This window comes from Tympanuchus pallidicinctus, unplaced genomic scaffold (genome assembly GCF_026119805.1).
Source record: "Tympanuchus pallidicinctus isolate F22 unplaced genomic scaffold, pur_lepc_1.0 scaffold8, whole genome shotgun sequence".
NCBI lineage: Eukaryota > Metazoa > Chordata > Aves > Galliformes > Phasianidae > Tympanuchus > Tympanuchus pallidicinctus.
In genome coordinates this window covers 26,472,467-26,500,217 of record NW_026294802.1, presented here as the reverse complement: position 1 = coordinate 26,500,217, position 27,751 = coordinate 26,472,467, and the positions used below count along the sequence as shown (strand labels likewise).

Below are 27,751 nucleotides of genomic sequence, written 5' to 3'. Positions count from 1 at the left end.
AGCATTCTGTAGGCTCCCTTTAGGTTCTGGAAGGTCACTATAAGGTCTCCTCATAGCCTTCTCTTCTCCAGGCTGAAAAGCACAAGCTCTCTCAGCCTGTCTTCATAGAGGAGGTGCTCCAGCCCTCTGATTATCTTCATGGCCCTCCTCTGGACCTGCTTCAATGTCTCCACATCCTTCTTGTACTGGGGACTACAGACCTGGACTCCAGGTGGAGTCTCACAAGAGCAGAGAGTAGGGGGGCAGAAATCTCCACCCCCGACCTGCTGGTCACACTTCTCTTGATGCAACCTAGGATACAGTTGCCCAGATACTTCTGGGCTGCAAGCGCACACTGCTGGCTCATGTTGAATCTTTCATCAGTCAGCACTCCCAAATCCTTTTCCCCTGGGCTGCTCTCAAGCTATTCTTCACCCAACCTGTATCCGTGCTTGAGACTGCCCCAACCCAGATGCAGGACACTGCACTTAGCCTTGTTGAACTTCATGAGGTTGGCACAGGCCCATCTCTCAAGCATGTCCAGGTCCCACTGGATAGCATCCCCTCACTCCAGCATGTCAACCGCACCACTCAGCTTGGTATCAACTGTAAACTTGCTGAGGGTGCCCTCAATCCCACTGTCTACATCATCTACAAAGATGTTAAATAACACTGGTCCCAAGACTGCTCCCTGAGGAATGCCACTCATCACTGAACTTCACTTGGGCATTGAGCCCTCAACTGCAACTCTCCGAGTGCGACCATCCAGCCAATTAATTCCTTATCCAATGACTGGTCCATCCATCAAATCCCTTTTTCTCCAATTTGGTGACCAGGATGTCATGTGGGACAGTGTCAAACACTTTGCACAAGTCCAGGTATGTGACATAAGTTGCTGTTCCTTTATCCACTGATGCTGTAACTCCAATATAAAAAGCCACCATATTTGTCAGGCATGATTTACCCTTGATGAAGCCATGTTGGTTACCACCAACCACCTCATCTTTATTTTTCCATGTGCCTTCAGGAGGGTCTGCTCCATGATCTTTCCAGGCACAGAGGCGAGACTGACTGGCCTGTAGTTCCCCAGATCTTCTTTTTTTCCCTTCTTGAAAATGGCTGTTATGTTTTCCTTTTTCCAAACAGTGGCAACTTCACCAGACTTCCATGACCTTTCAAATATCATGAATAGCAGCCTGGCAACTTCATCCACCAGTTCCTTAAGAACCCATGGATGGATCTCATCAGGTCCCATGAACTTATGCACTTTCAAGTTCTTTAGATGGTCTTGATCCTCATAATCACTTACAGCAGGCAGATTACTTTCTCCAAGTTCTTACCATTGCTATCATCAGCTTAGGTGGTGTGGCTAGAGCCCTTACCAGTGAAGACTGAGGCAAAGAAGTCATTGAGCACCTCAGTTTTCTCCTTATCCCTCATGACCAAGTTTCCATTTTCCTTCCAGAGAGGGCCTGGATTCTTCCTGACTGTTTCAATACGTCACTCAAATACATTGTTTTCTCTAAATTTAAGTTTTTTCAGGGGGATGCAGACAAAACATGCCGTATTTGAAAAATTATGCTAGTGTTTATGAGTCAGGAACCCTTAACCCAGTGTGATTCATAATCATTAATCAGGTTAGCTGGCGGATGAAGTCGCAAATGCTCAAATAAGTATAAATTTGATTAGACATGCAACTTATTCAAATGATGTTTCAATCACTTTCTGCAAGAAAAAAGTAACAAAAGCTCTCTTTAAACAGCTGGTGGTCAATATTTTCAAACTTCTGGGTTAAAACCAATTAACGTACAATTCCCTCGTGCTTAAAAATATTTAGACATTGACTCTTGTCAAAAATTCCAGCAAAGCTTGTAAAGATGATTACTTTTTTAAAGAGTGCTTTGGTCTTCTATTTCATCTTCAAGACTCCGTGAATCACGTTTTTTCTACAGATAGGTCTACACTATCTGCAGTCTTCTGCCCTCTAGTGGGAATACTACAAACTGAAGTCAAAAGAGGAATCTCTAAAACATGAAGAGTAATTCAGACTCCTGAAAAATGTGTAAATTGAAAATGCTACTGAAAGGAAGACCCCAAATGATATACCACAATTTAAAATTTGAATATTGAAATATTAGTTCAAATTCGCCAACATCATTGCCTTGAGTTCAACAGAAAAACACTTACGATGTAGAAATCACTGAGATCATAAGCTTCTCCCTTCTTTTGTCCTCGCTGATGTTGATAAACTCCCTTCTGAATGAAAGGCAAGGCATTTGTTCTGTGAAATAATTCAGAAACAACCTGAAAACAATTATGTTTTGTTAAGTTTCCTAAGTAAAGTTAAAGACATTTTCTAAAACCTTTTGAAAAGAAACTTAACCTACCTATTTTTTCCAAACTGTCGGAATTCATATACAGTAAGGGATTTGTCACATGTAAAAAAGAATCCAATCAAGTCTCTACAAGCATCACGACCATTTCTGGAAGGAAAATTGAAAAGAATATTTACATTGTTACATACATACATGTTTAAATCAACCCAAACACAAATAGTACTTCTATTTTGAAGCACCCACTTTGTGTCTACTCTTCCATATTGCACAATGTTTTTTCCTCTTAAAAGCTATCTACTTTCTCCAAACCACTGTAGAATTCCTCTTCTGGATTTGTGAATAAATCTACATGGAATATTCTGTTCTCCATCATGTTAAGAAAGTCTATCAAATTTTCATGCTTTAGTAGACCAATGTAATTTTCATTCATTAACTAAAGGATTACCTAAACCTGGACTACCTGTAGTTATTATGGTATATGAAGCTATTCTGCTGAATCCTTGCCTGTATATACAGTTCACTGCTTCAGTGCAGAAGAACATGTTTATGCCATCACTACTCAATTCAGATCAGTTTCAAAGCTGCCTTAAACCTACAAGGTTTAGTACACAAGAATCCACAAACAAAACACAAACCCATCCCTTCCATTCACAGTGGTTGCCACATACCATGAGACAAGACCATACAATTTTTCATTTACCTATTTGCAGTGGTTGTCCTGCACAGACACCTCACTGTCCTATGACAGACATGATGGTAACATAGCATGACTTATGCATCTTAATGCTGCACAATGGCACTATGAGCCAGGTCAAATTTTGTACTGTAAGTGCACACGTGTATATATATATATTTATATATATACACACACATATATTCACCTACACTGCATATTCATTTTTTTTCCTATAGATACAACAGAGGAAGTTCATTATAATTAATTATTTCAGAAGAGTTACAATCATTATTCACATATTCACAGAATCGAAAAGCTTCCAAAAAAACTGTAATTACCTGGATATAATCCTACTATCAAAGCGTAGCTTGTTAGAGAGCATGTTTTCAGTTAATCCTGATTTCGTCCTTATTCTGTAAAAACAATGCTGCATGTTAGTGATAGCTATGTGGTCACAAGAGAATGTTATATGAAATTCAGCTGTTCCAAAACAGCAAAAAAAAAAAAAAAAAAGTGAAAAAGGGTATCCGTGGCAACTGGCTGAAGAGGTGATCCTTGGAGTTGAAGTAGGAAGCAACTCAGAGTTGCAGTGTGGAAGGCACTCTGTAATTACATCATATGAGAGTACATCTACAGAAAGCACAGACGTGAATGGGATATTTTGTTTATGAACACTTGTCAAGAATTAAAATTCTACCACCCATCATGTTTGCCTGCACGTTGAAAAAGATTAGCAGAATAAAACCAGGAAATGCAGATCCACATTTCAACATGAAATGCTGAAAAGCAAAATGTTTTCTCAATTTTTCTTAAGCCACTGGAATTATGATTTCAATACTTGCAGGCCAGGAATAAAATTTAAATGCCAATACATTTAATTACTGCAAAAGAAATCAAAACATAGAAGAAAAGCATGATTACACTGTGAAGATCTACATTAGTATTTATGGATGTATATTTATGCAATTTCATGCACCTCAGGATGGAAGTCTCTAAAAGGATACGACAGGATCTCAAGCATGCAAAAAAGGCTGGCAAAACTCTGGGAGGAACAATATCAATATAAGATTAAGTTGGTTCTCCCATGTTTTATAAATACTGTGAATAAACATTTTACACAGAGAATCCACAGATAAGGTCCCACTAGGCAATTATACAGAATGAGGAGTCTAGAAAGAGATGAAGCTGTTGGTTCCAAGCCAGGAATAAAACACCTGAAAGACAAAGAGAGACTCTGCAGATCCCAAAATAACAACAAAAAAGAGAATATTTCTAAACAAATGACCACTAGAGAAAACTTACTTTGTTTCATGCAGTGTTCTTTTTCTAAAACGCATGGGTGCAGTCCCAAGACCCAAATGTCCACGAGCTTCCTTGGAAACATCACCTCGTGTGGATTGTTCTGGATCACTTATGACAGCTCTGATGAAAAAGAGCAGGGATAAGCCTTCTAACTTGTATCAAGTGGGCACTTCAGACTTTTATGTTCTTACTTTGAAAAATAGAAACCTCACAATAATGCAACAATAGCACATGGAATTTAGCTATTATAGCTGAAAAAATTTGGGGAGAAGGGTGTTCATTTTTATTTGGTTGGTGGCTGTTCTTTTGTTGGGATTTGGAGGGTTTGGGGTTTTTTTTCTGTTTTTAAAATTCTGAAATCTATTATTCTAAATTAAGTATACAAAACAACAATCTGGTAGTGAACAAGTATACTTTGCATGGACGTGTTTATTACTTTATTTCCTTAGAATTATGGAGATTTTTTATTCTCCCCTTCCTCATTTCAGTAAACATTCATCTTCAATTTTCTTTATCCCTGGATCCCTCCACAATCAGTGATGGGAGTTACCAGTACTGGCTAGCAGCATCACTCAACAAAAACGCAGGCACCTCCACTGCCAAGGCACTCACCCAATCTACAGGAACTCAAAGTCCCATCTCACAGATAACAAGTTAACTGGATTCTGAATATTTTTATATTCTCTGTAGTTGTTTAACAAGTAAACAAGAGAAAAAAACCCTTAAAAATACTCAGAAGGAAAAATAATTTTGTACTGATACAACTTATGTTTATAGAGTTCTCTTTGATCCACAGTGAGCCATCCATACTGAGTGTGTATTAGTTACAAGGATTTTACTGCAAGATTGGCTGTATTAAAACAAATCAAAATACCTTTTGCACTTTTGTTAATAGATTTGCTGTGCAATAGTTTTGAACTAATCTTCCTCGATTAACATTTTGCTCTCTGACACTATTTTGGCAGTTCTGGCATGGTTATATATGGAAGGTAAATAGAGAGATTTCTTAAACAGAAAGTTCATCCTGATGCAACTGCAGCACTACTGAATATTGTTCTGACATTTGCCAACAGAAGGGTTTACAGCAGGAGCTACTTATGTAAAATTTTTAGCAAGCATAAAGTAATATGAAATCGAAATTACGTTACACCAGTTTATACCATCTCATAGTACCACGACCAGACAGCTTAGGTAAAACTCTGAAATATTAAAGCATACATAGAAACGAGAACAAATTTATAGGAACAATAGTAAGATGTCTTAATTACACTCATCTTCACAGGTAAGTTACTTTTTTTTCCCCTTAATCTATGATGAAATCGTTCTATATAGAACCAATGACTTCTCAGAGCTGAAGGAGAGCAATGAAGTTCGGAGAGCTTCCTTGTACAACCTCAATCAGTTAACTTCATTTGCTCCCTTATTTCCTGCACGCTTAACACTGGTATAATACTCCTTCATAGAATCGCTCAGGTTAGAAAAGACCTTAAAGATCATTGAATCCAACCACAACCCAACCATACCACCCTAACTAACAACCCTCCACTAAATCATGTCCCTGAGCACCACATCCAAACGGTTTTTAAACACATCCAGGGATGGCGACTCAACCACCTCCCTGGGCAACCTATGCCAGTGCTTAACAACCCTTTCTGTAAAGAAGTGTCTCCTGGCATCCAACCTAAACTTAGCCTTCAACTTCAGAGAGATATTAAAAAAAAAACATTAATAAAGGTAACAGACTTAGGATAGAAAATAAAAAATAATTGTAACGACAGGAATCCATATATTTTGCAGAGGTACAAGAGGGTTATTTATGTACTGTTATTGTGAAATCCTTAAAGCTTCCGGTATAAAATTAACAATTTTTCTCAGAGAAAAAGGAACTTAAAGCACTTGAAATTGATTTTTTTAATTACGGAGTCTTTTAAATGAAAAACAATTTCCATTTAAAGGGATTTTACAAATAGTAGTACTACATAATACGAGCTACAATGAGATGATCAAAACACGTAGGCAAGAGAAGCCACTCCTGAACCTAAATTCTTCAGTAAGGAAAGCCGTAGTTTTACATTAAAAATCCACTTACCTGCATAACTGATCTAGCATCACTTGTTCTACCACAGCCTGTTTCTTTCTCTCTGCAGCAACATCCTCCTATAATGGAAAAGTAACCAAATGCAAAGGGAATATAACAACAAGCAGTTCAAAAAATAAATTAGCTTTTAAGACAGCATTCAGATGTCTTAATCCTATTAATGTTACAATTCATTTGGAATTTTGAAGGTTTTTTCCATCTTTTTGAATCAAATCCTATTTGTGTAACTAAAAGACAAATAATGTTCTCTGCTACACACAGATCTACATTCAGAGAGAGGGATTCCACCTCCAGCAATGTTTAGCTAAAAACTCTTCAAAGATATAGTCTCATTCTTCAGTTCATACTTGCGGCATGCCAGAACAATTTTCTGATGGAAAAGGCCAATCTGAATAACTTGTTCTTGTAAAAGAACAAATATTCGGAGGAGGAAGGTGATTTAGCAGGATCTTACTGCATTTTTAGGATAACACTCAACCACAATCTTGTGCCCTTCACTGTAAAGTGTTTGATTATCAATCATTATTCATTTCACAGCAAGAGAAACCAAAGGCACATGAGGATGCCTATGGTCAGCATGGAGGCCACTGGCAACAATTAGGCTCTACTATCTTGCTTCATTTCACATTCCAGATCTCTGAACTTCTTTGCTACACTGATATTTGTTTTCAATCCTCCCATTTTACCTATGAGAAAAGAGAGATTATCCTTTCTAGGAGCTTAGGCAACCTCTTCAATGATTTATAATGTGTTCTGAAGCTGAAGATTTATGATATTTTTATGCTTACTGTAATTCATATTAGATAAGGTAATTCTCATTCCAAACCTCAAGAAAATTTAAGAGACGATCTATTTTAGCATTAAAAGTTTTAGTAATGATCATAGTAAACAAAACTTTTAAAAGTACTTTGTATTCTTAAGCAAATTTTTAAATGTAGTTTAAAAATCAAATGCCTACAATGGAGGCAACACATATCCAATTTAATTATTACATAAGCAGTTGTTACTTCTAATTTTTTCTATTATTACCACTTCTATCAGAATCTTGAATATGAGAGAACCTAAGAGATGCTCCTAGAAAGAGATAGGCAGCCTGTGTAACCATGAGTGCTAATCAGTAACAAAAGAGCTTCAGAGAGTCCCTCAGAAACCTGCTGGCTTCCTTTTAAAGCATGCCAGCTGCAGTGTACCTGCCATTTGGCTGTTCTGCACTGCTCCTTTTATCAGTCTCTTCAGCTTATTTGATTTAGCAGTAGTTAATCTGAAAGTACGTCAAACTTCCCCTCCTGCCCATTATACCAACTGTATTGTATAGATTTTTAGATTTATTTTAGAAATAATGAACAGGAAAGTCTTCGTCAGAGTACTTTCTAAAGAGATTTTCTGATCATGAAAATGAATGGTGACCTCAATAGCACAATATTCACATTCATTTTAGCAAGACCAGAAATCAAACATATGTTTGCAATGACATGAACTTCAGTGCTTAGTAATGAACAAACAATTTTTCATTTATTTTATTTACTTTCATAGTCTCATACAATTATCATGGCTTATTCCATCAGGATGTTAGAATGCTAATTCTGTTCAATAATACCTTCAAAATGAAGTTCTGAAGGCCATCACTCTGCACGTGAAAATACTGAATCAAGCAGTACCTAAAATTTTAAGATTCTTCACCACTTCAAATGACCCCAAATTTAAAATTTAGCCTTACATGGACAATAGTCCTGTTGAACAGTCCTAAAAAGAGTAAGAATTGTGTCTACGTAAGAAATAAAAGAAACATACTGAGTACGTCAACATAAGAGAAGTTAGTATTTCCTCTTGTAACAGCAAAGCTGCATCTGTTTCCAGTTTGGGGGGCTGCCTTCACCACAAAATTAATAAGGATGAAAGGAAACTGGAGAGGATCCAACAGAGGATCTGAACAGAAGAAACTGGAAAGAGAAACTAAGGGAGTCTGGTTTTGTTTAGACTGCAAAGGAAGCAGGTATGGGGTGTTCTAAAAGCATCCTACAACCAAAGGGCAAAGACGACAGCCAAACTTTTTTTTTTTTCCTTCAGATAGCAGCCAGCCATCAGGAGACCAAAGTTACAAACTGGGCCTTCTGAGGCTTAACAATGGTGATAGGAAGAAGTACTTCACAAAGGGAATAGTGAAGCAGCACAGAAACACTGTTGCTGATAAACGCTGTAGAATTCAATCCACCCTTGGAGCTTGGAGACATCCAAAGCCAGCTAATCTAATGCCAACAGCAGAGTCCATACTGCTTACGAGGAGGGTTATCAATCACATACTCCATTCCAACAGTTAATGAGGAAAATAAGACCATTTACTCTGGAAACGAGTCAGAGTAAAAGCTGACAGAATCATGAAATCCATGCACCACAGAATACAGGCTCATGTACAGGCTAGAGACTAGAAAACGTAGAACCGTACAGTCAGATTCACACAAGTCACTCAGCTGGTCTTTTTAGTTGTACTTACTGGCTTTTAACACGCGTTCTCACTTATTCACATTACAGCTTAAAAAAGAACAAGCATTGCACATGAGATTTTAAAATTGCTCACTGGATTACTCAACTTAGCTCCTGTCAAAACAAATGCTTAAACTCCTGTGATGACAATTAGAGACTAGGACCAAATCAAGAGCCTAACTTCTACTGAACACCTTCAAGTCATTCTACAAGTACAGAGACAGCTAACAGTCCAACAGCCAAAACACTTACAGCTTCTGATTTCCTCATACTGTGTTGCACATTGTAGGGCTTGCTTGTGTAGCATTGTTGCAGGAGAGCTTTCTCATCAAGAGCTGTAAGACCATCATTGTGCCCATCTTCAAACTGTGAACCCTAAGCAAAAATAAATTATTTTCAGAAATCAAATTCTTAACATCTAAACAAATTCCTTAATTTATTAAAAAGCATTTTTGGGAAGTTTCTTTATCCGACTTTTATGATAATTAAAAAGGCAAAGAAATTGTAAGCCTAGCTTTCTATTAAAACAGAACCTACAGATTTTGCTCACTAGTATTGCCTTCCAACTTCTCAATGCTTACCAACTTCCAATCATACTGAAACAAGAAAATAACAACAAAATAAAATCTCAAAAAATGTCATGGTTCTACAAACTTTGCTGAAAACCAGCAGCAAGTCAGGGAGAAAGTGGACTGTGAGTACCTCTCTGAAGAAGACAAGAGCTCTCCCTGTTCTGTTTAAGAACACTGAAGATAAAGCAAAAGATTTGCCATCAGGTGTATAAGATCTCAGTCACAGAGGTGCTGCTTTTTGATCAGCAAAGAAGTTAAAATACTGCCTGGATAGGAGAAAGAACTGAAGAGTGTGGGTGAACTGGCTCTAAGAGACTTCTAAATCAGCCTGAGTAGATTACAGAAGTATTTCCCACATGGAGGATTACAGACCTTGGAAAAAAGGAAACATGGGAGACAAATCAGTAGGGACAAATTATTATCCACACTACTGTAGGAGCAGCTTCTTTTCAGGGAAGAAAAGTTACAAGTTTCAATAATGGAACAAAATAATATCTTGAAATCCAATGAAGGTTTGATTTATTATTTAATACGATAGTAATAATGTCTAGCGGATTAATTTTCTTAGTTAGATATTATATTGATATCTGCCACAAGAATTGACAGACACAGCTTCTGGTGCTTGGCATTCACCTGTCTTGAACCCAAATGCACTGGAATGGGCCAGTCCTGCCTTTTCTCTGTGTTTAGGCTTGGGCCCAATCCTTCAGTTTCAGACTCACTTGGCCACTCACATAAATACCTTTTTGATGGGCTTGCAGAACAATATATAAAGGATTCACTCCTTGGAAAACAGATGACATCACTGTGTCAGTCTGGTGTGCAGGAGTGGAAACAAAAACAAAAGTAATACTGCAACAAAACACCAGAATGGACCCACCATCAAACATAAAAGCACTTAACAAGACAACAAATTTGTTTTCTTCACTCAGTTTTTACTTGAAGTACCCATAAATAAAGATTCTGTATGTTCTCCAAGTATTATCTGAATATCAGAAGTATGGCTCTAAGGGGAGAAAATCCTTTAAAATTATAAGTAATATATGCAAAAGAGACCTTAGCCCAAGCAATAAAAAAAATCTTTGTTTTCTACAAAACCATCTCTCCTCATGCTACTGAACACCAAGCAAATAAAATAATCTCGTTGTCAATTATGACAAACTTTATATCTGAAAAGCAATAGGCAGCGCTTATTAGCTCAACAACTGTGTATTTAGCCATTAATATTCTGAATATTGTATGTCATTAACACTCTGAAGTGGTCAGAACAGACTAGCTTTGACCAGTCCTCATATAATATGCTCATTTCTGTTTCTTGTTCCTTGCTGGGCACCTTCACTCAAGAACCTGATCTTCCCTTGTTTGCTGCTCAGTTTTACTTTTAAACAATTAAGAAACCTGGTAGATTTAACACAGCTTGCAGTCCAAGCTTTGTAGACTACAAGTGCTGGATCTTACAAAAGGTAAAGACAAAAAGTACAGATATTATTTTCCATTCTTTTAGCTCCATATTTCTGTCCATTTTCAGCACTAATATTTCTTAAAGGCTCAGACCACTTATTTCACCATTTCTTTTCTAAGTCCTTGGTACAAACTTAATTCAACAGAATAATCAGGGGGAGGAAAAAAAAAAAAAAAAGCCTGAATGTATTTCCATATTTGGAAAAAACATTTTACCAAGATCCTTCCTCTGTCACTTATCTTCTTAGGCTCCAGGCTCATCCCCACCAATCACTCTAATCTCAGTGCCCAGGCCAGACATGCGCTATGAGGGCAAACATTATGATAGCAGAGAACAGAAGCGTATTTACAAGGACCACCATCTCTCATTCTACACAGCAGCTGAAGTAAACTTCTTGGAGTCTATTCCCTGCTAAGTGTTAAATGCCAAAAGCATATATGGAAATGTCTTTAAAATTAATACATGGAAGAATATATATATACACACACACAAATGCAAATCTCTTCACACATTGAATGAAATACCAACAAACATTTACCACTTAAAAATGCAATTACTACTTTGCCAGCACCTTTACTGAAGCTTCTGGACATTGGAGGTGGATTTTTTTCTTTTCTGCAGTTCTCTCAGTGTGCTGCTTATACTCTGCCTTCATATCTGCTTCATACTGACGATACTTCAGTTTATATTTGTCTGTAGGGGTTGGCAGATTTTCTGGTAGTGTCTTCTGCTCCACAACAGAACGCAGAATAATCAATACAAACTAGTCTTTCTTTTTACAGAAAGAGTAATCAATATAAATGCCTCTGGTTGGGATCTTAAAAGAGGACAGCATTTTCATAATTCCCATTTGCAATAACTTCTGAAACTATTTGACACTATGCTTCACATTAAGAAAAAAAACAAAGTGCATGACTGCAAATTCACACTGAATTTTCGTAGAGTTCTACGAAATCTGCCTTTTTCTTTTTTAATCAAAGTAGTACACAGCCAAATACATTTATGCAAAGTTAAGATTCATTGGTGCTGTCCTATAAGACATTACAGATTAATTAAACAGGTATTCCGACAACTGATTCTGAAGGGCTGAAACTAGGCTGATGGACTGTTTTCAGTCAAAGATTCCAATAGTAGACGAGTATTAGGAGATCCACTCCCTTCCTGAAAACATCAGCTGAAAAGGCTATGAAGCCAACTAAGTATCTTCCCAACTTTACATTCCTTTCAGCAGTCTGTGCAATGGAGGCTGATGAGTAGAAACAGTTGCAAGATGATAAGCTCAAAACTCCATTCTTTCTTCTCTTCCTGAATAACCAATACCTTCAATGTTTAATTGATATCTCCTCAACGCTAACAAAAATGTCTCAAGATGAGATGTGTCAAGTAGAAATGCTGGATATGGACATCAGTAAACAGTCCTGTTCTAGAAAGTTCTTTTTCAAGAAACTCAGATCTTCAAAACGTTCTTTAAAGGGCAACTTTCTCATTCAAAAGGGGATCCATATGTCTTTACTAGTTAATCCCTGAACGGTAAGACCACATTCAAATTATTATTCCAAAAGTGACCTATTTTGGAAAGATTTACTTACACAGTCTGTTACTGAGGAACCTGGAATATATATTGCTAAAGGAATGCTCAGTCAGGGCCACAGAAGCAAGCAACATAGAAATAAAGGGCACTCGCTGAGAGGAATGTGACCTTAATATTTCAGAACTGCTTGAAAAGTCTTCTCCCCAAAAGTCAGGCAAAATAAACAATAAGAAGAGAAAGAGATGGCTAAAAGAAAGTAAATGAACAGAAGATGCATTACTGTAAATTTAGCACTACAGTATTTAAGACATAACAAAGGCAGAAAGGGAGCAGACAAGATAAAGGAAAGTGGAGAAGATATGAATATGTTCCTTGTATGAACATATTAAAAAAAAAAAAAGTAAACCAAGTGAAACCATAGGCATCCAAAGCTAAGAGGAGTATAGCAACTGAAGTATGTATGCACTGTGATCATAGTGCCATACAAAGGAAAATAGATAATTTGCAGTAAAAATAGAATTGTTTGAGTTGGAAGAGACCTTTAAAGGTCTTCTAGTCCAACTGCCCTGCAATGAACAGGGGCACCTACAGCCAGATGATGGTTGCCCAGGGGCCCCATCCAGCCTGACCATGAGTCTCTGCAGGAATGGAGCTTCCACCACACTTCTGGGCAACCTGTTCCAGTGCTTCACTACTCTTGTCATAAAAACACTTTCCTTATACCCAATTAAATCTCCTGTTTTAGACTGAAACATTTTTCCAGTGTTCCATCGCAAGAGACCCTGATAAGGAGTCTGTCTCCATCTTTCATGTAGGTCCCCTTTAGATACTGAAAAATCACTCCTCCCCTGAGCCTTCTCCTGGCTGAAGAGCCCAGCTCTCTCAGCTATCCTCACAGAGAAGGTGTTCCATCCCTTGGATCATTTTTGTGACCCTCCTCTGGACGCACTCCAACAGGTCCACATCTCTGCTGTGCTGAGGACTCCACATCTGGATGCAGTACGCCAGGTAACGCCTGGCCAGTGCAGAGCAGAGGGGCAGGATCACCTCCCTCAACCTGCTGGTCACATTTCTTTTGATGCAGCCCAGGATATGGTGGCTTTCTGGGCTGTGAGGTCACACTGCAAGCTCATATTAAGCTTCCTATTCACCAGTACCCAGAAGCTCTTCTTGGCAGGGCTGTGCCTTTTCTTTTTCTTTCCCTAGTGCTTACAGGTGCATTTTAAAATGTGTATAAATACTTTTGTTGGATACAGAGATATTCTGAGAACTAAAGCACTCCTAGTCCAGTTATCTCAATTTGTACAATCCATACATATTGCCTAAATTAATGAACATACTCATTAGCTGTGAACTCTAAGAAACAACAAAGGAGTTAGGCTTCAGGCAGCATGCAGAAGCTTAAACAGTAATAAAGAGTAAGCGAGAAGCTGCAGCAAATCAGTGTTATTTATATTCAGAAAACCTCTTCAGAAAAATACTTCTATTTGTTTTTGTGATGGATGTGTTTTACGCTTTTCTATTTTTATTCATAATTTTACCAGTTACTTTCAGTAAGACAGGATGAAGTAAAGAAGTATGAAGAAGGGGATAGAGGGTAGAAAGGAGACTGTGCCTTCTCTGGAGGAAATGACAAGATCAATCAGGAGAGAGACTTCTACAAAGTGTGGAGGACAGGGAGGCACAGCCTGGAGCAGCGTGCTTACAGCCCAGGGGCTACAGCTTATACTGTGAAATTGCAAGGACCAGACAGACAGCATTTGGCAAGGGCAATCAAACCAAAACCCCTCTAGAGACTGGTCTACTGCAATTCAGTGTTTGATTTTACAGCACCCATGAGTACATGCAAGAGACACAACGCGCAGGAATGAAGTTATATACTAACTTTTTAATTCTCTCCTACTCCACAGTGCTCCATATTTTCTCCATTAAAATAAAAAAATAAAAATAAAAATAAAAAAAACCTACTAAATATTTCAGATTTAAATATATTTTATTTCAAGTTGGAAACCACCTGGTCATACAAACAAAATGAAGATACTGGCAGATTCACCTTTGAGTGCCAGCCAATCTGGAGTCCTGCCATACAGGTCAATAAATTAGGAATAGAGATTAATATATGTAAATGTATTCATAATTGTTTTATGTCTGGCAGCGCTAGTGCTCTAGACAGACATAGCCACTCAGTAGTTCTTAGGTTCAAGTTAAATATTTCTGGAATAATAGGTTTTTAAACAGTAGAAAGTACTTCCTAGTTCTTCCAGATAACACTGGCAAGTCAGGGTATTTCCTGCACTCTAACCAAATAAAATTGCACAAATAGAACATTACAGAGTTTATGTTAAGTGCATGACAATGACAGAAAAAATATGTTGGTTTAAAAGCTCCAGATACTTCACCTCTCAAATATTTAGGGATCACTAACAGAGAAGTGTTGTATTAAGCGTCAGCATTTTCTCTCTAATTATCATTTTTGAAACATTTTCAAAATACCCTAGGATGCAGAATGACAAATTAAGAAGACTGTTAAATAAGCTACTTCCTGCAACACAAAAGATGTTGAAACATACTACACTTTCAGACCATCCACTGCTGTGTTTACTACTCAGTTGCTAACTTTGTCAGTGCATATTGCTTAACCTACCTCTCTTTTCATCTGACAAGACATTCTAGAAATCTGTTAAAAAGAGAAATTAAATAGTAATTAGCAAAATCTCAGATGTATGGAATGGTCAAATAAAAAACTGTCACTTATTTTTTCCAAACTTAACTCAGATCAACGTTCAAAGGAAAACTATCTGAGCAATTAACTCTTACATTTATTATACTGGACGCTGACCCTGAACAGTGCTGCAATTTTTAAATCAGAATGTTTTACAGAACCATCTGTACTACTGATATTCCTTATAAAGCATCAAAGATTTGCAGTGATTAAGTTTTAGTCAACCAGAAAATAATGCTGGTAGATGATTGGGAAATTTTAACAATGAAAGTGCTCAGACCAACTGAGCATACTTTCAAAATTAATATCAAACAGTTATATTTTAAAGAGACTGAAAAAAAGTCTGAGAGAAATATCTGTACCTAATTCCAAAAGTTCCCTTTTCAAAAGTAACTGTTCTTCCATAGAAAGAATACTTTACTGTTTGTAAGCTTAGGTTGTTTTTTTTCAGTCATATGCTTAATGATCACTATTGATCTCACCTTTTAACTTCAACAGATCAGAAGGATAGAGTTACATGCTATCTCAATGCTACTCAGTTTCTTTGACAAACTGTTAATAAAGCTAGTTATTAATATATCTCTTGCAAGTTACTAAGAGAAGGATAAATGCATCTACCAATGAAGATGAGCTCAGGCATTAAACAAACATTGGATTTTCAAAATATGCTATAGGCTTCTCAGTAGAAACTCCTTTGACAAAATTACTTTGGACCATTAGCAACTGGATTTGAGAATGTAATCGAAGGAGAAAGAAAAAAAAAAAACAAAAAAACCTGTATGATGATACTAAAATACTGAACTACTTTCTCCAAATTACTACTGAAGGGGCACATTTTAAACAGATTTGTTATGAGAGACTGACCTGTTGAGATGGTAGCTGCTGCCCATGTGGCATTTCTAATGACGTTCTCCAATCCGAAGATGAATTTAGAGAGCCTGTGTGAGGAAAACTTCTACTGCACGGTACGTAAGAGTTCCCATCCTAAAACAAGAAAGGACAAGTGATCGGGTTGTTTGTTTTTAATATTCAGAAACGTATTTGGTAAGTTCTTGCAACACGTGAATTCTAAAAACTATTCAAGACCAAATTAATTTATAATTACCTCATCATCAGAATCTCCCAGCCTCCCTAGATCTAGGCACGGCACCCTGCAGGAAGTTAAAATGATTTTAGGAACAATGCGTTTCTTATTTTTCCAGTTACATTAAAAACAAACTCCAATAGTTACTTCTATTAGTACCTACACAAAAGTTTCCTTACAACCAGAAACAGCCTACTTAGGAAACGTTTATTAGCCCCTCAGGAGCCAGACAATTAGTTTTTCCTCCTTCACACCAGCAACCACAAAAGGCCCCTGCAAGGTTCTCCTTCCTTCCCAGCCTCAGACAGCCCCAGCAAAGCAACAGATCATAAATCAAGAATTCTTATTTCCATTTTCCACAGCAGGTCTGTGGAAACATCCCTCTACAACCAGTCACCAGAGAGCCCACAGGGAAGCAATAATTCCTCAGGATGCAAGCATTCTCAATTATCTGAACTAGACTAAACAGTGGAACCTAACTACATAGTGGGAGCAAATTATACTTCAGTGTGTATACACACACACACACACACACACACACACACACACACACACACACACACACTTCTGCTTAAAGAAATGAAAATATCACAGATTTATTTAAGAATTTCTGTGTCTTACATCTTTACCTCAGTTACCCTCGGGGGGGACTGAATTTTACTGCCAGTATTTCCAAACAACCCTATTATAACATGATTGCTTCTACAAATAATAGAGCTCATTAATTTCCAGTTGTTTTTCATTACAAACTGACTGATAGTACACAAAAAGTTGAAGTTCTTTGATGCAGATATGAACAACAAGGCCATAATGACACACAGCTGGAAAATAACATAGAAAGATACAGTGGCTGTAAGGCACTTCACTAATGTAAATAATGCATTGAACATTTTTGCTTTTAACATGTCACAGAAAACAGCCTTAAGATGATAAATTTCATGCAATGCTGATTTACTTATCAATAGAAATGCAAGTGTATGGTGTAAATTATTAAAGAAATCAGATGAAATCTGATTCAGAAAAACATGAGCAGACTTACTCTGGGGGGCGAGGACCCCGAGCAGCACGTGTATCTGGTCTCCAACCCTAGAAGGACACATTATTAATGCTGACAGAGGTCAGGAGGTAAACACACAGTTGTCTCTTTCAGCCTGCCTTTGTTTAGAACCAATGTCTCCAGATATCTGATGTATGTATTTGACTGAGATAGCACTAAGAAAAGGACAAAACAAAAGCTTTTCACCAAAAGTTGATTCTTACAGATCTTGAAACAAGAATATTCAGTATTTGTCAATACAGAAAGTTTTCTTGACATTAAGAATACAGACAACATCCACACCGGCTATTAATACATTAAAAATAATCCATGTTTCTGAGATTTTGTTCATACAACAACTGCTCACCAGGTTTAAGGTCACATGGATGATGGCATGGAATGTTTCTGAGCCAGCCCTCAGCCAGCCCATAAACTGAAACCACAGCACAGACGGACAGCTGGCTTACATCGAGCCAGGAGCAATTCCTCCAGCTGGCCTTCCAGTTGGGAAAAAAAAAAATATGTGGCTCACAGATGTTCTGCAGCACCTTGTTTTTTAAAAGACCTTAACATATACATGTCAGCACTGCACCCTGAACTGTGCAAGCATCCTGCTTCCAGCTGTGGCCTAATGCACGCATGATTTGAAAGCCATCACAGAACTGTTAATTGCTTTCCTCCCCACACACCCTGGCAGCATACCCCTGGAAAAGAGAGTTCAAAACTTAGCACCACCAGCCTCTGGTGTCTTCAGAAAAGGGTATTTAGGTTCGGGAGGGGACGGGAAGGGAAGAAATAAAAAAAAAGACAAAAAAAAAAGACAAAAAAAAAAAGAAAATCTGTCTCAGAGCAGCCGCACATAACGAACACCACCACCTTGTGGTGAAATATGTGAAAAGTCTTTAAGGGACAAAAAACGCAGTCTTACTCCTCAAACTAACCAAAGTAAACGAACTCTAGTCTTCTTGGAATAACAGTGTGCTGTCTCATGTATTTTTGCAGTGCATTAAACCACAAGTTTTTCTGCAGCATTTCAACTGCCTTTAAGAAAAAAGAACACAACATGTTTAATGCCTTTTCTGAGAGTCATCAAATCAGAATAAAGCAAAGTTGTCCTGAAGACTACCCACATTTATTAGGACACAGTCTCAACCGCATTTCAATCTACAGTTTTTCAAGCCACAAAAAGTCATGTAATAAGGAGTCTAAATTTGGAAACTGACAGGCATAAAGGATGTTTCTTTTACAACCCAGAATAAATACCCAAGTTTTTTCAAAAAACATGGAAGGTAAATGGGTGCATGCGGGCTAAGGGAACACTGCAGATGAAGTTTACTTCACTGCATACTTTATGCTCATATCTGTGAGAAAAATCAACCGTTACAAAAAATATTTACTTTACCTGTAATAAAACCAATGGCTCTCATAATCCAAGATCGTATTTACTCTAGTCAGCCTTTCAAAAATTAACCTGGAAGTCTACCTACAGTAATCCTGTGAGGGCCGTCTACCTATCTGAACTCATAAGGTCAGCCACTACCTGAAAAATAACATCACTTGTCATGACGAATGCTAAGCACTGGGATTTATTTCACACAAAGGCAGTGTGGCATCACTCCTTCTGAGATTATGTTTTGAAGGCTGTTGGACTTCATTGCTCTTTTGGAAAACGAAACACTGTCACTGGTTTCACCAGGAGTCTGAAACAGCACAGAGCACAGGTTGAGTCCTTGCTGCAAACATTTGCTCTTACATTCCCCAGGCTCCAGGTAGTACTCAGCATGTCGGTGTGCTTCTTTCTGCAATCCTTCTCTTCATTTGAGAAACAGTTGTATGGAATTATCACTAAACTATCACCTTTATCAGAATTAACTTCTTTATAAGCTTTCTTCTCCACCAAAGGCACTGAAGCCCTGAACTCTAAACCTTAGTGTATGGTTAAAATTCTGTAAAAAAAACCTCAGCGTAGGGACAGAAAACAACCACACGCGCTCTGTTAACATACCTGACATTTCTTCTCTCTCGACAACAGCTGAGTCTGCCTTCGAGGGGATGCAGCAATTCCTCTCACTTCCAAATCCATACAAACTCAGTGACAGCCTTCAGAACAAACTGAAAAACACAGCTCACATTTCATCCGTCTGCCCTCCCTGCCGGGCTGTTTTTCCCTTCCATCTAGCGAGTTTAAACCCAAAGCCCATTGCGTGTTATCCCAGACAACAGACGCTCTCTCTTTAGACCGCCATCCACGACGGCTGACCCCGCTTCTACCTTCCGGACCCCCCCCCCCCTTCACCAGGCGGGAAGCGCACCGCGCTGTGTGCGCAGCCGGCCGCGCGGGACTCGCTGAGGCGGCCTCCCATACTCACCTTTCTCGAGGCGTTCGACACAAATCGGCACAAACTACCCGGCACGGCCCCGGCCCTCCCAACGAAGCCTCAGGCGGAGCGCAACGCAGCTAACGCCGAGCAAACCAGAGAGGGCCGGAGGAGGGCGGCCGCCGCAAGCGTCCCCTGGTAACGGCGCCGCGTCCCGCCCGTCACTCCGCCCCAGGCCGTGCAGGGCGCTGTGGAAGCTCAGCAAAGCCCGGGCTGCGGTCAGGCTCCGAAGGAGCAAAATAAGCAGAGACGGCAGCGGTGTGAATGGCTGTAGGCGGAATTGTGTGAGAAGGTAAGAGTCACGGCGCTGTACTTGATTATTTAAAAGCTACGTACTTCTAAAACCAAACATCAACAGCATTCTTCAGGCAAACCGACCTCTGAACTCATTTCTGCAACTGAAGCATTGCAGCATCACAGGCACGTGCATGTAGTGAAGAAAAAAATAAGAAAAAACTAAGGTCTGATAGAAATGATTACGGCAAAGGAGAATAATAATAATAATAAAAGCTTGTGTAAACAATTACCTAGAAAGCCACAATCCAGTTGGCACAATACATAAGAAACAACCGAGCCTACAGCTCTGGAGTGAGAAGCACTAGCACATCTGGTAATGCTAACTTAAAATAACAGCACGGTACAATGAATCAGGCCAGGTTCAATAGTCTTAATGTGAAGCAAGGACACAAGTATTAAGGGGTAAGTCGGTGATTGCACAGCTGCCAGGTTTAACCAGGAACAGCTGTGGGGGAAAAAAATGAAGTTACCCAGTGTAATGCATTAAGGTTTACATTGACATTGACATTAAAACTATACACCATTCCTGACAAGACAACAAGTGAAAATTATTTCAACAGTGTTTGTGGCTAAATTTCTCTCCCAATCAAGAAATTTCTCCATTAACACATCTCTAACACATCTACCCATAACTGTTTTTTATTTCCCCTCTCTCCAAAGACTTCCACAAAGAGCTAAATTCATCACTCATGCTCTTTAATGAACTCAAGGAATCACACTTCAAGTGGTACTGTGCTTACTAGTTACAAAACATGAAGCACCTATTATTTTTAGTCTAAATTACAAGATATTCCAATATTTCAGTGAAGCATAAGATTACAGTGTATTATATACAGAGTACAGAAATATCTTTATAGGAAAAAATAAATAGATAAAATATGTAAACATCTCCAGGAAAACTCTGCTGCCATTGAAATCAATTGCAGAACGATCAGATACAAGCAGTTTTAATCCCTCTTTTTAAAGCATACAGCAGTGCACATAACTTCATAACTTCATTCAAAACAGTTTAAAGTGCATACAACATTGTGAAAAAAAATTCATAAGCTTTTTAAGTTTTACACATGCAGATTTCATTCATATTTATTACGTCTCCTCAATCCCATCTCTGATTCTATTAAATCCTTGTTTATCATTTCTTGGTCTTCTACTACATCTGTTTCAAACCGATGTACTTCACATTCATCACGTAATTCATGCTCCTCTATTCTGTAATCATCATCAGCATCTTCATGCAAATCTTCATTACCTTCATCTTCTCCGTCATTCATTTCTTTCTCTGGAGAATGTTCAGAAAATGACTGAAGGAGATCTTCAAGTTTCTCATTACAAACGTGGCTGACATCTTACAATTTACAAAAAAAAAAAAGTTAAATTACTGGACAGGTTCCAAGTTTAGAGGCAGTTCAGAAGAAGAATATTTATTTCTTTTTTCTCTCTTTTAATAAAATTCAACTAATGGAGAAATTGCCAAACTTCTAATCAACTGTTCCTAACATTTAAAATTTCTCTTGGACTACTGTTCACCTTTTGGAAGATTCCAGAGGAAACTAACATACAATCTGCTGTTCAGTGTAACTGTGCAGTATTGCCCACAACCTCTCAGGTCCACACGTGGGTATCCTCAGACTAAAATTAGATCAATACTAATAGGTTGCTCAAGGACTTTCATTCAAGAAGCTAGTTTCTTGAAAGCGTAGCATGTCAGTTCAATGTATTTTAGCAATATTCTTTAAAAAAAACTACAATGTATCAAAAAACTTGATAATAGATTCCACTCAAACAGGAAGAATAGTACAACTGCAGAATAAAATTAATTCTACACTCATTTCACCTAAGATGCAGGAGCTGAACATTGTCATCACAGAAAGATGTTGACTGTTTAAAATGTAAATTAATTACATAACTATCCCACTGAAAACTGGAAGTACCTGTCATCTTGTTTTCTGATTTATCCAATCCACTTTCTTTCATCAGTCGTCTAATTGATTGGATCTGTGTCATTATTTCATCTTTCTGCTCACAAGCTAAAGCATTAACGCTAGAAAAGAGACATTATCAACAGCTGAAACATCACCTCAGAAATGACTACTTGGTAACAACGCATGCGATAGCAGTATTTCTTTCTGTACATAAATACGTTGGTTTAGCGATTATTTTTGTCAAGTTTTTCTTTAAGAACTTCTCCCATAAAGAGATCTTAACAGATTAGAGAGCTGTACAATCGCCAACTGTATGAAATTAAAGAGCAAGTGGCAGATCTTGTACCTGGGATGGGGCAACCCTGGATATGTACAGACTGGGGATGAGAGGCTAGAGCACAGCTCCACAAAAAGAGGCCCGAGGGAACAGCACAGAGCTGCATCAGGTTCAGTATCAGGAAAAGGTTCTTTACCAGGAGGTAGCTGAAACAGGCTGCCCAGGGCAGTGGTCACAGCACCAAGCCTGATGGAGCTGAAGGAACATTAGGTCAGTGCTCTCAGACATGGTCTGGATTTGAGTGCTCCAGCATGCAGCCAGGAGTTGGACTTTGTGATCCTGGCGGGTCCCCTTCCAACTCAGGATATTCTGTGATTCTACCATCACACACACATACTGAATAGTTGCTGAATTCAAACAGTGGAGATTCAATCACTCAGGTTGAGTAACGACTACTTAAAGAAACAACAACCCAATTAATTTTGGTTGTAGGAGAACCACGGCCAATACAGAAGATTTCAGCTTAGAGCATTTTCTCATTTATTTCTGGTTTTATTTACTCTCTTTCTCTTCCTTATGACTACCAGAAATTTGGTAAACAAATTGGCCTTACTATTAATGTTCTTACTATTTAATAGTTTCAATATATATTAAGTTTAGAAGCATACTAAAGGAGCAATTGTGAAGTTCACCATGTTTTAAACTAGGCTTCATGAAAGCTGTCAAGCCTACACAAAATATACAGCATGGATACTTTTATTTCTGGTACATGCATAAGGTCCTACCTTCTTAACGAAAGAACATCTTATTAAACTACAGGGAGGTGATATTATTCATTCCCATTTTTTCACCACCAAAGATCAGTTATGTTTCTCTCCAATGCACACACTCAGTTTAAAGCTTTTTCAAAACACAGAAATAAGCAGCTATACCTTGATAACCGATTTCATCTTCTAATGACATGCAAACTGAAAGAATTCAGTTTGCTACCAGAAATGTAATTCCCACAAGGGTTTTCAAAGGCTGCTGAGCTTAAGTGTTTTTTCACTATTATTCTCCTCAGTCCACTTTACAATTTAAATTGTTCAGTGACAGTAATCTGATTGTAAGTCTGAGCTTTGGCATTTATGTTGATGAACAAAGGAAAGGAGGTGTCTGCAGAAAATACCATAAATGAAAGAATTATTAAAGGCTACATAAACAGTAATTAAGGAAGGTTTCTAAGCAATATTTTCTACCTGTATTTCAGAAATGTGTTATTTTGCAGAAGTTCACTTAACAGAAGATGGATACTAAACCATTTTTGAAGCACTCACCAGTTTGACAGCGGATCCAACTGAGTCAACAAAGAATTCAACATTTTCTCTGTCTGTGCCAAGTGCTGCTCCAGTTCTAAAAGCTGATGTTCTAGCAAACAGAAAAACAAATTGAAAAAAGAGGGAAGAGCAGGGAGAAAGAGAGAAAGAATGTTACATTAGAAGTGTTTACAGTGCCAAAACGATATTACTTTATACTTTTGGATGGACAGATTCAAAATTCAGAAAGGTTTTTTCTCTAAAATCTAGAACGTGAAAAGGAGATGGCTGGGTTAAGAACAGAAACTTTACAGTGCATGTCCTGAAATCCCTCTTATCCAGTAACCTCTCTAACAGTATCCAACACAGGCATACCTTGGTAGAATCTGAGAACTTGACTGCCACTTTCCCAGCCTGAAGAACCATGCAGTTTTAAGACTTCCCGAGTCAAAAGCAGTGCCTTCATCCTTCATACTGTCATTAATTTTTTTTTACTCTTACCTTGCAAACTACATTGAAATAGTTGCATTCAACAAGTGCTTAAGGCACTAGCATTGTGAGGAGTAACTCCTCCTAAAATACTGTGAAACTCTGAAGAAAGAAAAATACAATATATGGGGGTAGTGAGGAAGCAGCATAACAAATCACTGCCAAAAACAATTATAGATCTGTTGTACAGGGACACCAAAAGAGGCTGCCAGTTGTTCACTTAACTAGAAGCATGCCCATACAAGAGGCAAGAAAAGGTATGAGAACAGTACAACTTAGATGTGCCTCAACTTTTTCTCCAAAAGAAAGTTCACTTTTTGGTGCGTCCTAAATACAGTGAATCAGACAGTTAAGGGTACTTTTGCTTCATAAAATGGCATCACTTACTTTCTCTCCTCTATAAACATATCATGACTTTGATCTCTAATTTGGCCCAGAAAAAGAACAATCTGTGTAACTGCATAATATTGTTATATTCTCCTACAACATCCTATTAATTCTCAAAGATATTATATCCTATTTTAACACTCTAATCTAATGAAGCCATTCACCAGGCATCGAGTGACAAGAACATTGCACATTACAAAGCAGAGAACCACCACACAAGGAGAAAACTGAAACCATTATATAATGCTTCTCTGCCTCGTATTACTGTAACTGTTTTAAAGAACAATTCCTTCGGGAATTTTCAACCAAATCCAGTGTGTGAAATATACAGAATAACAAAATGCTTTTTGTCCTTCCCTAGTGGCACCAAAGTAACTGAAAAGAACTTCCTTGTTGAGCTAGAACATATTCATGAAAATCAATAGCCTTGTTTCAGCAGGAAATACACGCAGGTGGTGAATGTATGCATTCTGAGTGGAATCTTACCCGTTTCCTTTGCCTTCTCTTCTGTACTCTTTTCCTTCTCAGAGAGATTTTCTTCATGTGCCTTCATCTTTGATAAACAAAATTGTGTTAAAAGATTACATTAGTATCTTTACATTAAAAATAAAAATACAATCAGAAATTCACTGGAAGAAAACAGCAACTGTAAAATTTATGCTCCATTAAGGAAATTTCATTTCTGCTTTGCCTTCTTGCAATATTAACGTAACACTTCAAAGCAATGTTAACATGACTGAGGAAAGTTATAAAAGAAGTGGCTGCTTCATCTTCAGCTTTACAAAAGTAGTAGAAGAAACCTTCTAGATTGCTATTAATTAGGAGATAAAACTACTTTCCTTAAACTAATAAAAATGTCACAAAAATATTATGTTACTATAGAAGCACTTTTGTTTCAGGCCTGCAAGCACAAGTTATAGAGTCATAACATCCAAAATAGAGTTTTTATTATATTAAATCTTACTTACAACTTCTAGTATTACATTTATTTTTAGACCCAAATTGTTCAACTTCTACCTTCATCTTGCTGAGTTGTATTCTTCTCATATATGATATGAAATTGATCATAGACATGAAAAGACTGCAGTATACATATAAAAATAAGTTTGACTTATTTTTTTATTTTCTCCCCCCTGAAGGCAAGCAACAACATTCCAGATGCACACAATCTTTCAAATGCTATCCATAAAACCTAACAAGTGTGATACTAAAACAACTAAGAATAAATCGATCATGCATTCTCCTTTCTTAATTCACTAATGGTACAAAAGGCATTGCATTTCATGGCTAGCAGTCTTTGTTACAGCAGCCTGATCAAATGAGAGGGGTCAGGGTGGGGAGAAGTTCTAGACTGCTCATTATTACTGCTCGCTGTTCTATTCAGTTGCTAGCCTAAAGCGGTTACTTTGCAGGAATCGCCTTGTTCCCATATCCCAGCTCATTCTGAAGGATGAAAAATACTGATGAAACTGAAATTACAGCTTCAGTAACAGCACTGTTCATATTCTCAGATTCTTTTATGAGACTGGGAGAAGCAGCATAAGACTCTCATTTAAGCATCTAAAAAAGATAAGACCAATGCTTTCATTAGGAAGAATGACATATACTACTATTTTAACTGCAGCATTTATGTTACAAGATAGATCTAACATCATCAGACAACCACACACATGGGCTCAGAACTGGGGAGAAAAAAAAGTTTCCTTTCAATTTCAATAATAATGATTTTCATATATCTCACCTTAAGGAATTTGTATGCTGCAAACACTCCCACTCCAAGAGCATACAAGGGCATGAGTGTGAATGCTAAGTCTCTGCCATTTCCTCTTGTCCTCTCACTCTTTATCTCCTTTGCCATTGCATTTCTCATCTGCTGAATACTCTGGTAAACACTACCTTCAGGATTTCCTGGATTTGGGCGACCTTGATGAACTGTCTGAGGACTACCTTCAAAGTTAAATTGAAAGAAATAAGACAAAATAAAAAAAATGAAATCAGAGGTGCAATCAGCTTCACAACCAGAATTAATTTCTTTCCTTCTTGTGATCAGCTTTACTCTTCACTCCAGCAGATGATGCTGTCAGCTCCACATTCAAACAAAGTTACCAGTAATCAACCTTCTATAAATAGAACATAAAGTTAAATCTGAGTAGGAAAGATTCTCAAATTAAGTTTCCACGCTGCTTTAACATACAAGTTTTATGTTTCTCCCTTCATGCACACGTTGGCTAATGCAGGGACAAACCACAGAAAAGACAGACATACAAAGAAAATATTTCAATGCTGTATTTCTGCTTTTGTTCTTTTAAGAGTAAACACAATCTTGCATCATGTTCCTTTCTGTCAAATGAGTCCCTGTTGAGGCCACAGCAGTTTCAGGAGCAAGACAGCAGTTGTATTAAATGTGAGGGGTATTTGTGGCCCCCCTTTTAGAAGAGGCCATCTGTCTTCATCCCAGGAGGGCAACGTCAGAGATGCTTATGGCCAGCACACAGACATTTACCCCAAAGCTTCCCCGAGGCTCTGAGCCAAGATGTACCCTGCCAGGCAACTCAGGCTGCCTGAAACATTACATAGGTTGTGTGGCCACAACAGCCTCCCATTTATAGCCAACAAGTACTGCCTGAATGCTAAATGCTTCCCTCCCTTGTCTGCTTCCTTTCTTCCACTGAGTTTGCTCTCAATGAGAAGACTGCAGGAAGCAAAGGCTGGCCTGGCAGGAGCAGGACACAGAGCAGTGTCCTCCCAGCACAGGCTCAACTCTGCACAACTTGGGCCACGGCAGCATCAGAGGTGCTGCAGATGGCAGCGTGGATATCTGCAAGCTGAACATTCTGGATGGCAAGGGGAGAAGAGTTTTCATTCCCGCAGCCAATGCAATGCACTTACCTGTTCGTTTCGCTGACCGGCATCATACATTTCCAGCAACACGGTTTCACCTATACTCTGTAAATAATTTTCTAAAGACAAACAGACAGCAACCAGCAGGGCCACAAAGGAGCAGGAAGTTTAAAGCTCACACACGCTGCTGGTGGGGCCCCGCTCGCTCACGTGTAGGCATTCCCAACACCTCCCTCACGGCCCCCTCCGTACCACGGACTCTCCTCGGGCCGCCCCGACACACACGGCTCCGAGCGGCCCCTCCGGCAGCGCGGGCCCGTACCTCTGTGCTGCTGCTGTTGCCGCGGCTCGAAATGGCCGGGCCCGGCCCTGCCGCCCCGCGGAGCCCGCCCGGCCCTGCCGCCGCCTCCGCCTCCCCCGAACATCCTGGGCATAACGACGAGCAGGCAGAGCACCAAAACCACCGACACTACCGCCTGCTGCGGCACCGACAGCACCATGGCCGCCGCCGGACCGACGCCCGCCCGGCGGCCCCGCAGCAGCGGCGCGGAGGAGGAGCGGCGGCCGGGCGGGCGGGGCGGTCCTT

At 38.7% G+C, this 27,751-nt stretch overlaps 3 protein-coding genes across 7 annotated transcripts in view; 1 reads left to right on the top strand and 2 right to left on the bottom strand.

Annotated features, from left to right (window-relative positions):
- Window positions 1–19,794, bottom strand: part of CAPS2 (calcyphosine 2) — a 35,005-nt gene extending 15,211 nt beyond the window's left edge. Inside the window, exons 1-12 of one of the 5 annotated variants that reach the window (XM_052668350.1) lie at window positions 19,592–19,794; window positions 19,285–19,391; window positions 17,283–17,329; window positions 16,265–16,310; window positions 16,024–16,143; window positions 11,478–11,633; window positions 9,125–9,247; window positions 6,383–6,450; window positions 4,294–4,413; window positions 3,330–3,404; window positions 2,367–2,462; window positions 2,167–2,260 (exon numbers count right to left, since the gene is read on the bottom strand). In XM_052668350.1, the coding sequence (XP_052524310.1) occupies window positions 2,167–2,260; window positions 2,367–2,462; window positions 3,330–3,404; window positions 4,294–4,413; window positions 6,383–6,450; window positions 9,125–9,247; window positions 11,478–11,633; window positions 16,024–16,143; window positions 16,265–16,310; window positions 17,283–17,329; window positions 19,285–19,362 (1,023 nt within the window). In that variant the 5' untranslated portion in view covers window positions 19,363–19,391; window positions 19,592–19,794. Of the gene's footprint in view, window positions 1–2,166; window positions 2,261–2,366; window positions 2,463–3,329; window positions 3,405–4,293; window positions 4,414–6,382; window positions 6,451–9,124; window positions 9,248–11,477; window positions 11,634–16,023; window positions 16,144–16,264; window positions 16,311–17,282; window positions 17,330–19,284; window positions 19,392–19,591 lie in introns of those variants that run through there. The other 4 variants (XM_052668349.1, XM_052668351.1, XM_052668353.1 and 1 more) reach the window with 4 other exon arrangements.
- Window positions 1–27,751, top strand: part of LOC128073438 (uncharacterized) — a 381,873-nt gene that overhangs the window by 328,355 nt on the left and 25,767 nt on the right. The gene's annotated exons all lie outside the window — the stretch shown is intronic.
- On the bottom strand, window positions 20,634–27,711 carry CCDC107 (coiled-coil domain containing 107). Its single transcript, XM_052668359.1, has 6 exons — window positions 27,488–27,711; window positions 26,066–26,271; window positions 24,811–24,877; window positions 23,470–23,560; window positions 21,886–21,995; window positions 20,634–21,299 (listed from the first exon to the last, which is right to left on the bottom strand). Exons 1-6 carry the CDS (start codon window positions 27,663–27,665, stop codon window positions 21,028–21,030), a joined length of 924 nt encoding a protein of 307 aa, XP_052524319.1. The 5' UTR covers window positions 27,666–27,711; the 3' UTR covers window positions 20,634–21,027.

Coding starts and splice junctions, on each gene's coding strand:
- CCDC107 (XM_052668359.1), bottom strand. CDS start 27,665: ATGGTGCTGTCGGTGCCGCAGCAGGCGGTAGTGTCGGTGGTTTTGGTG. Junction 21,996..23,469: donor TTGGATCCGCTGTCAAACTG/GTGAGTGCTTCA, acceptor TCTCTTTTCTAG/CGTTAATGCTTTAGCTTGTG. Junction 21,300..21,885: donor ATCAGAAAACAAGATGACAG/GTACTTCCAGTT, acceptor GTAAATTGTAAG/ATGTCAGCCACGTTTGTAAT.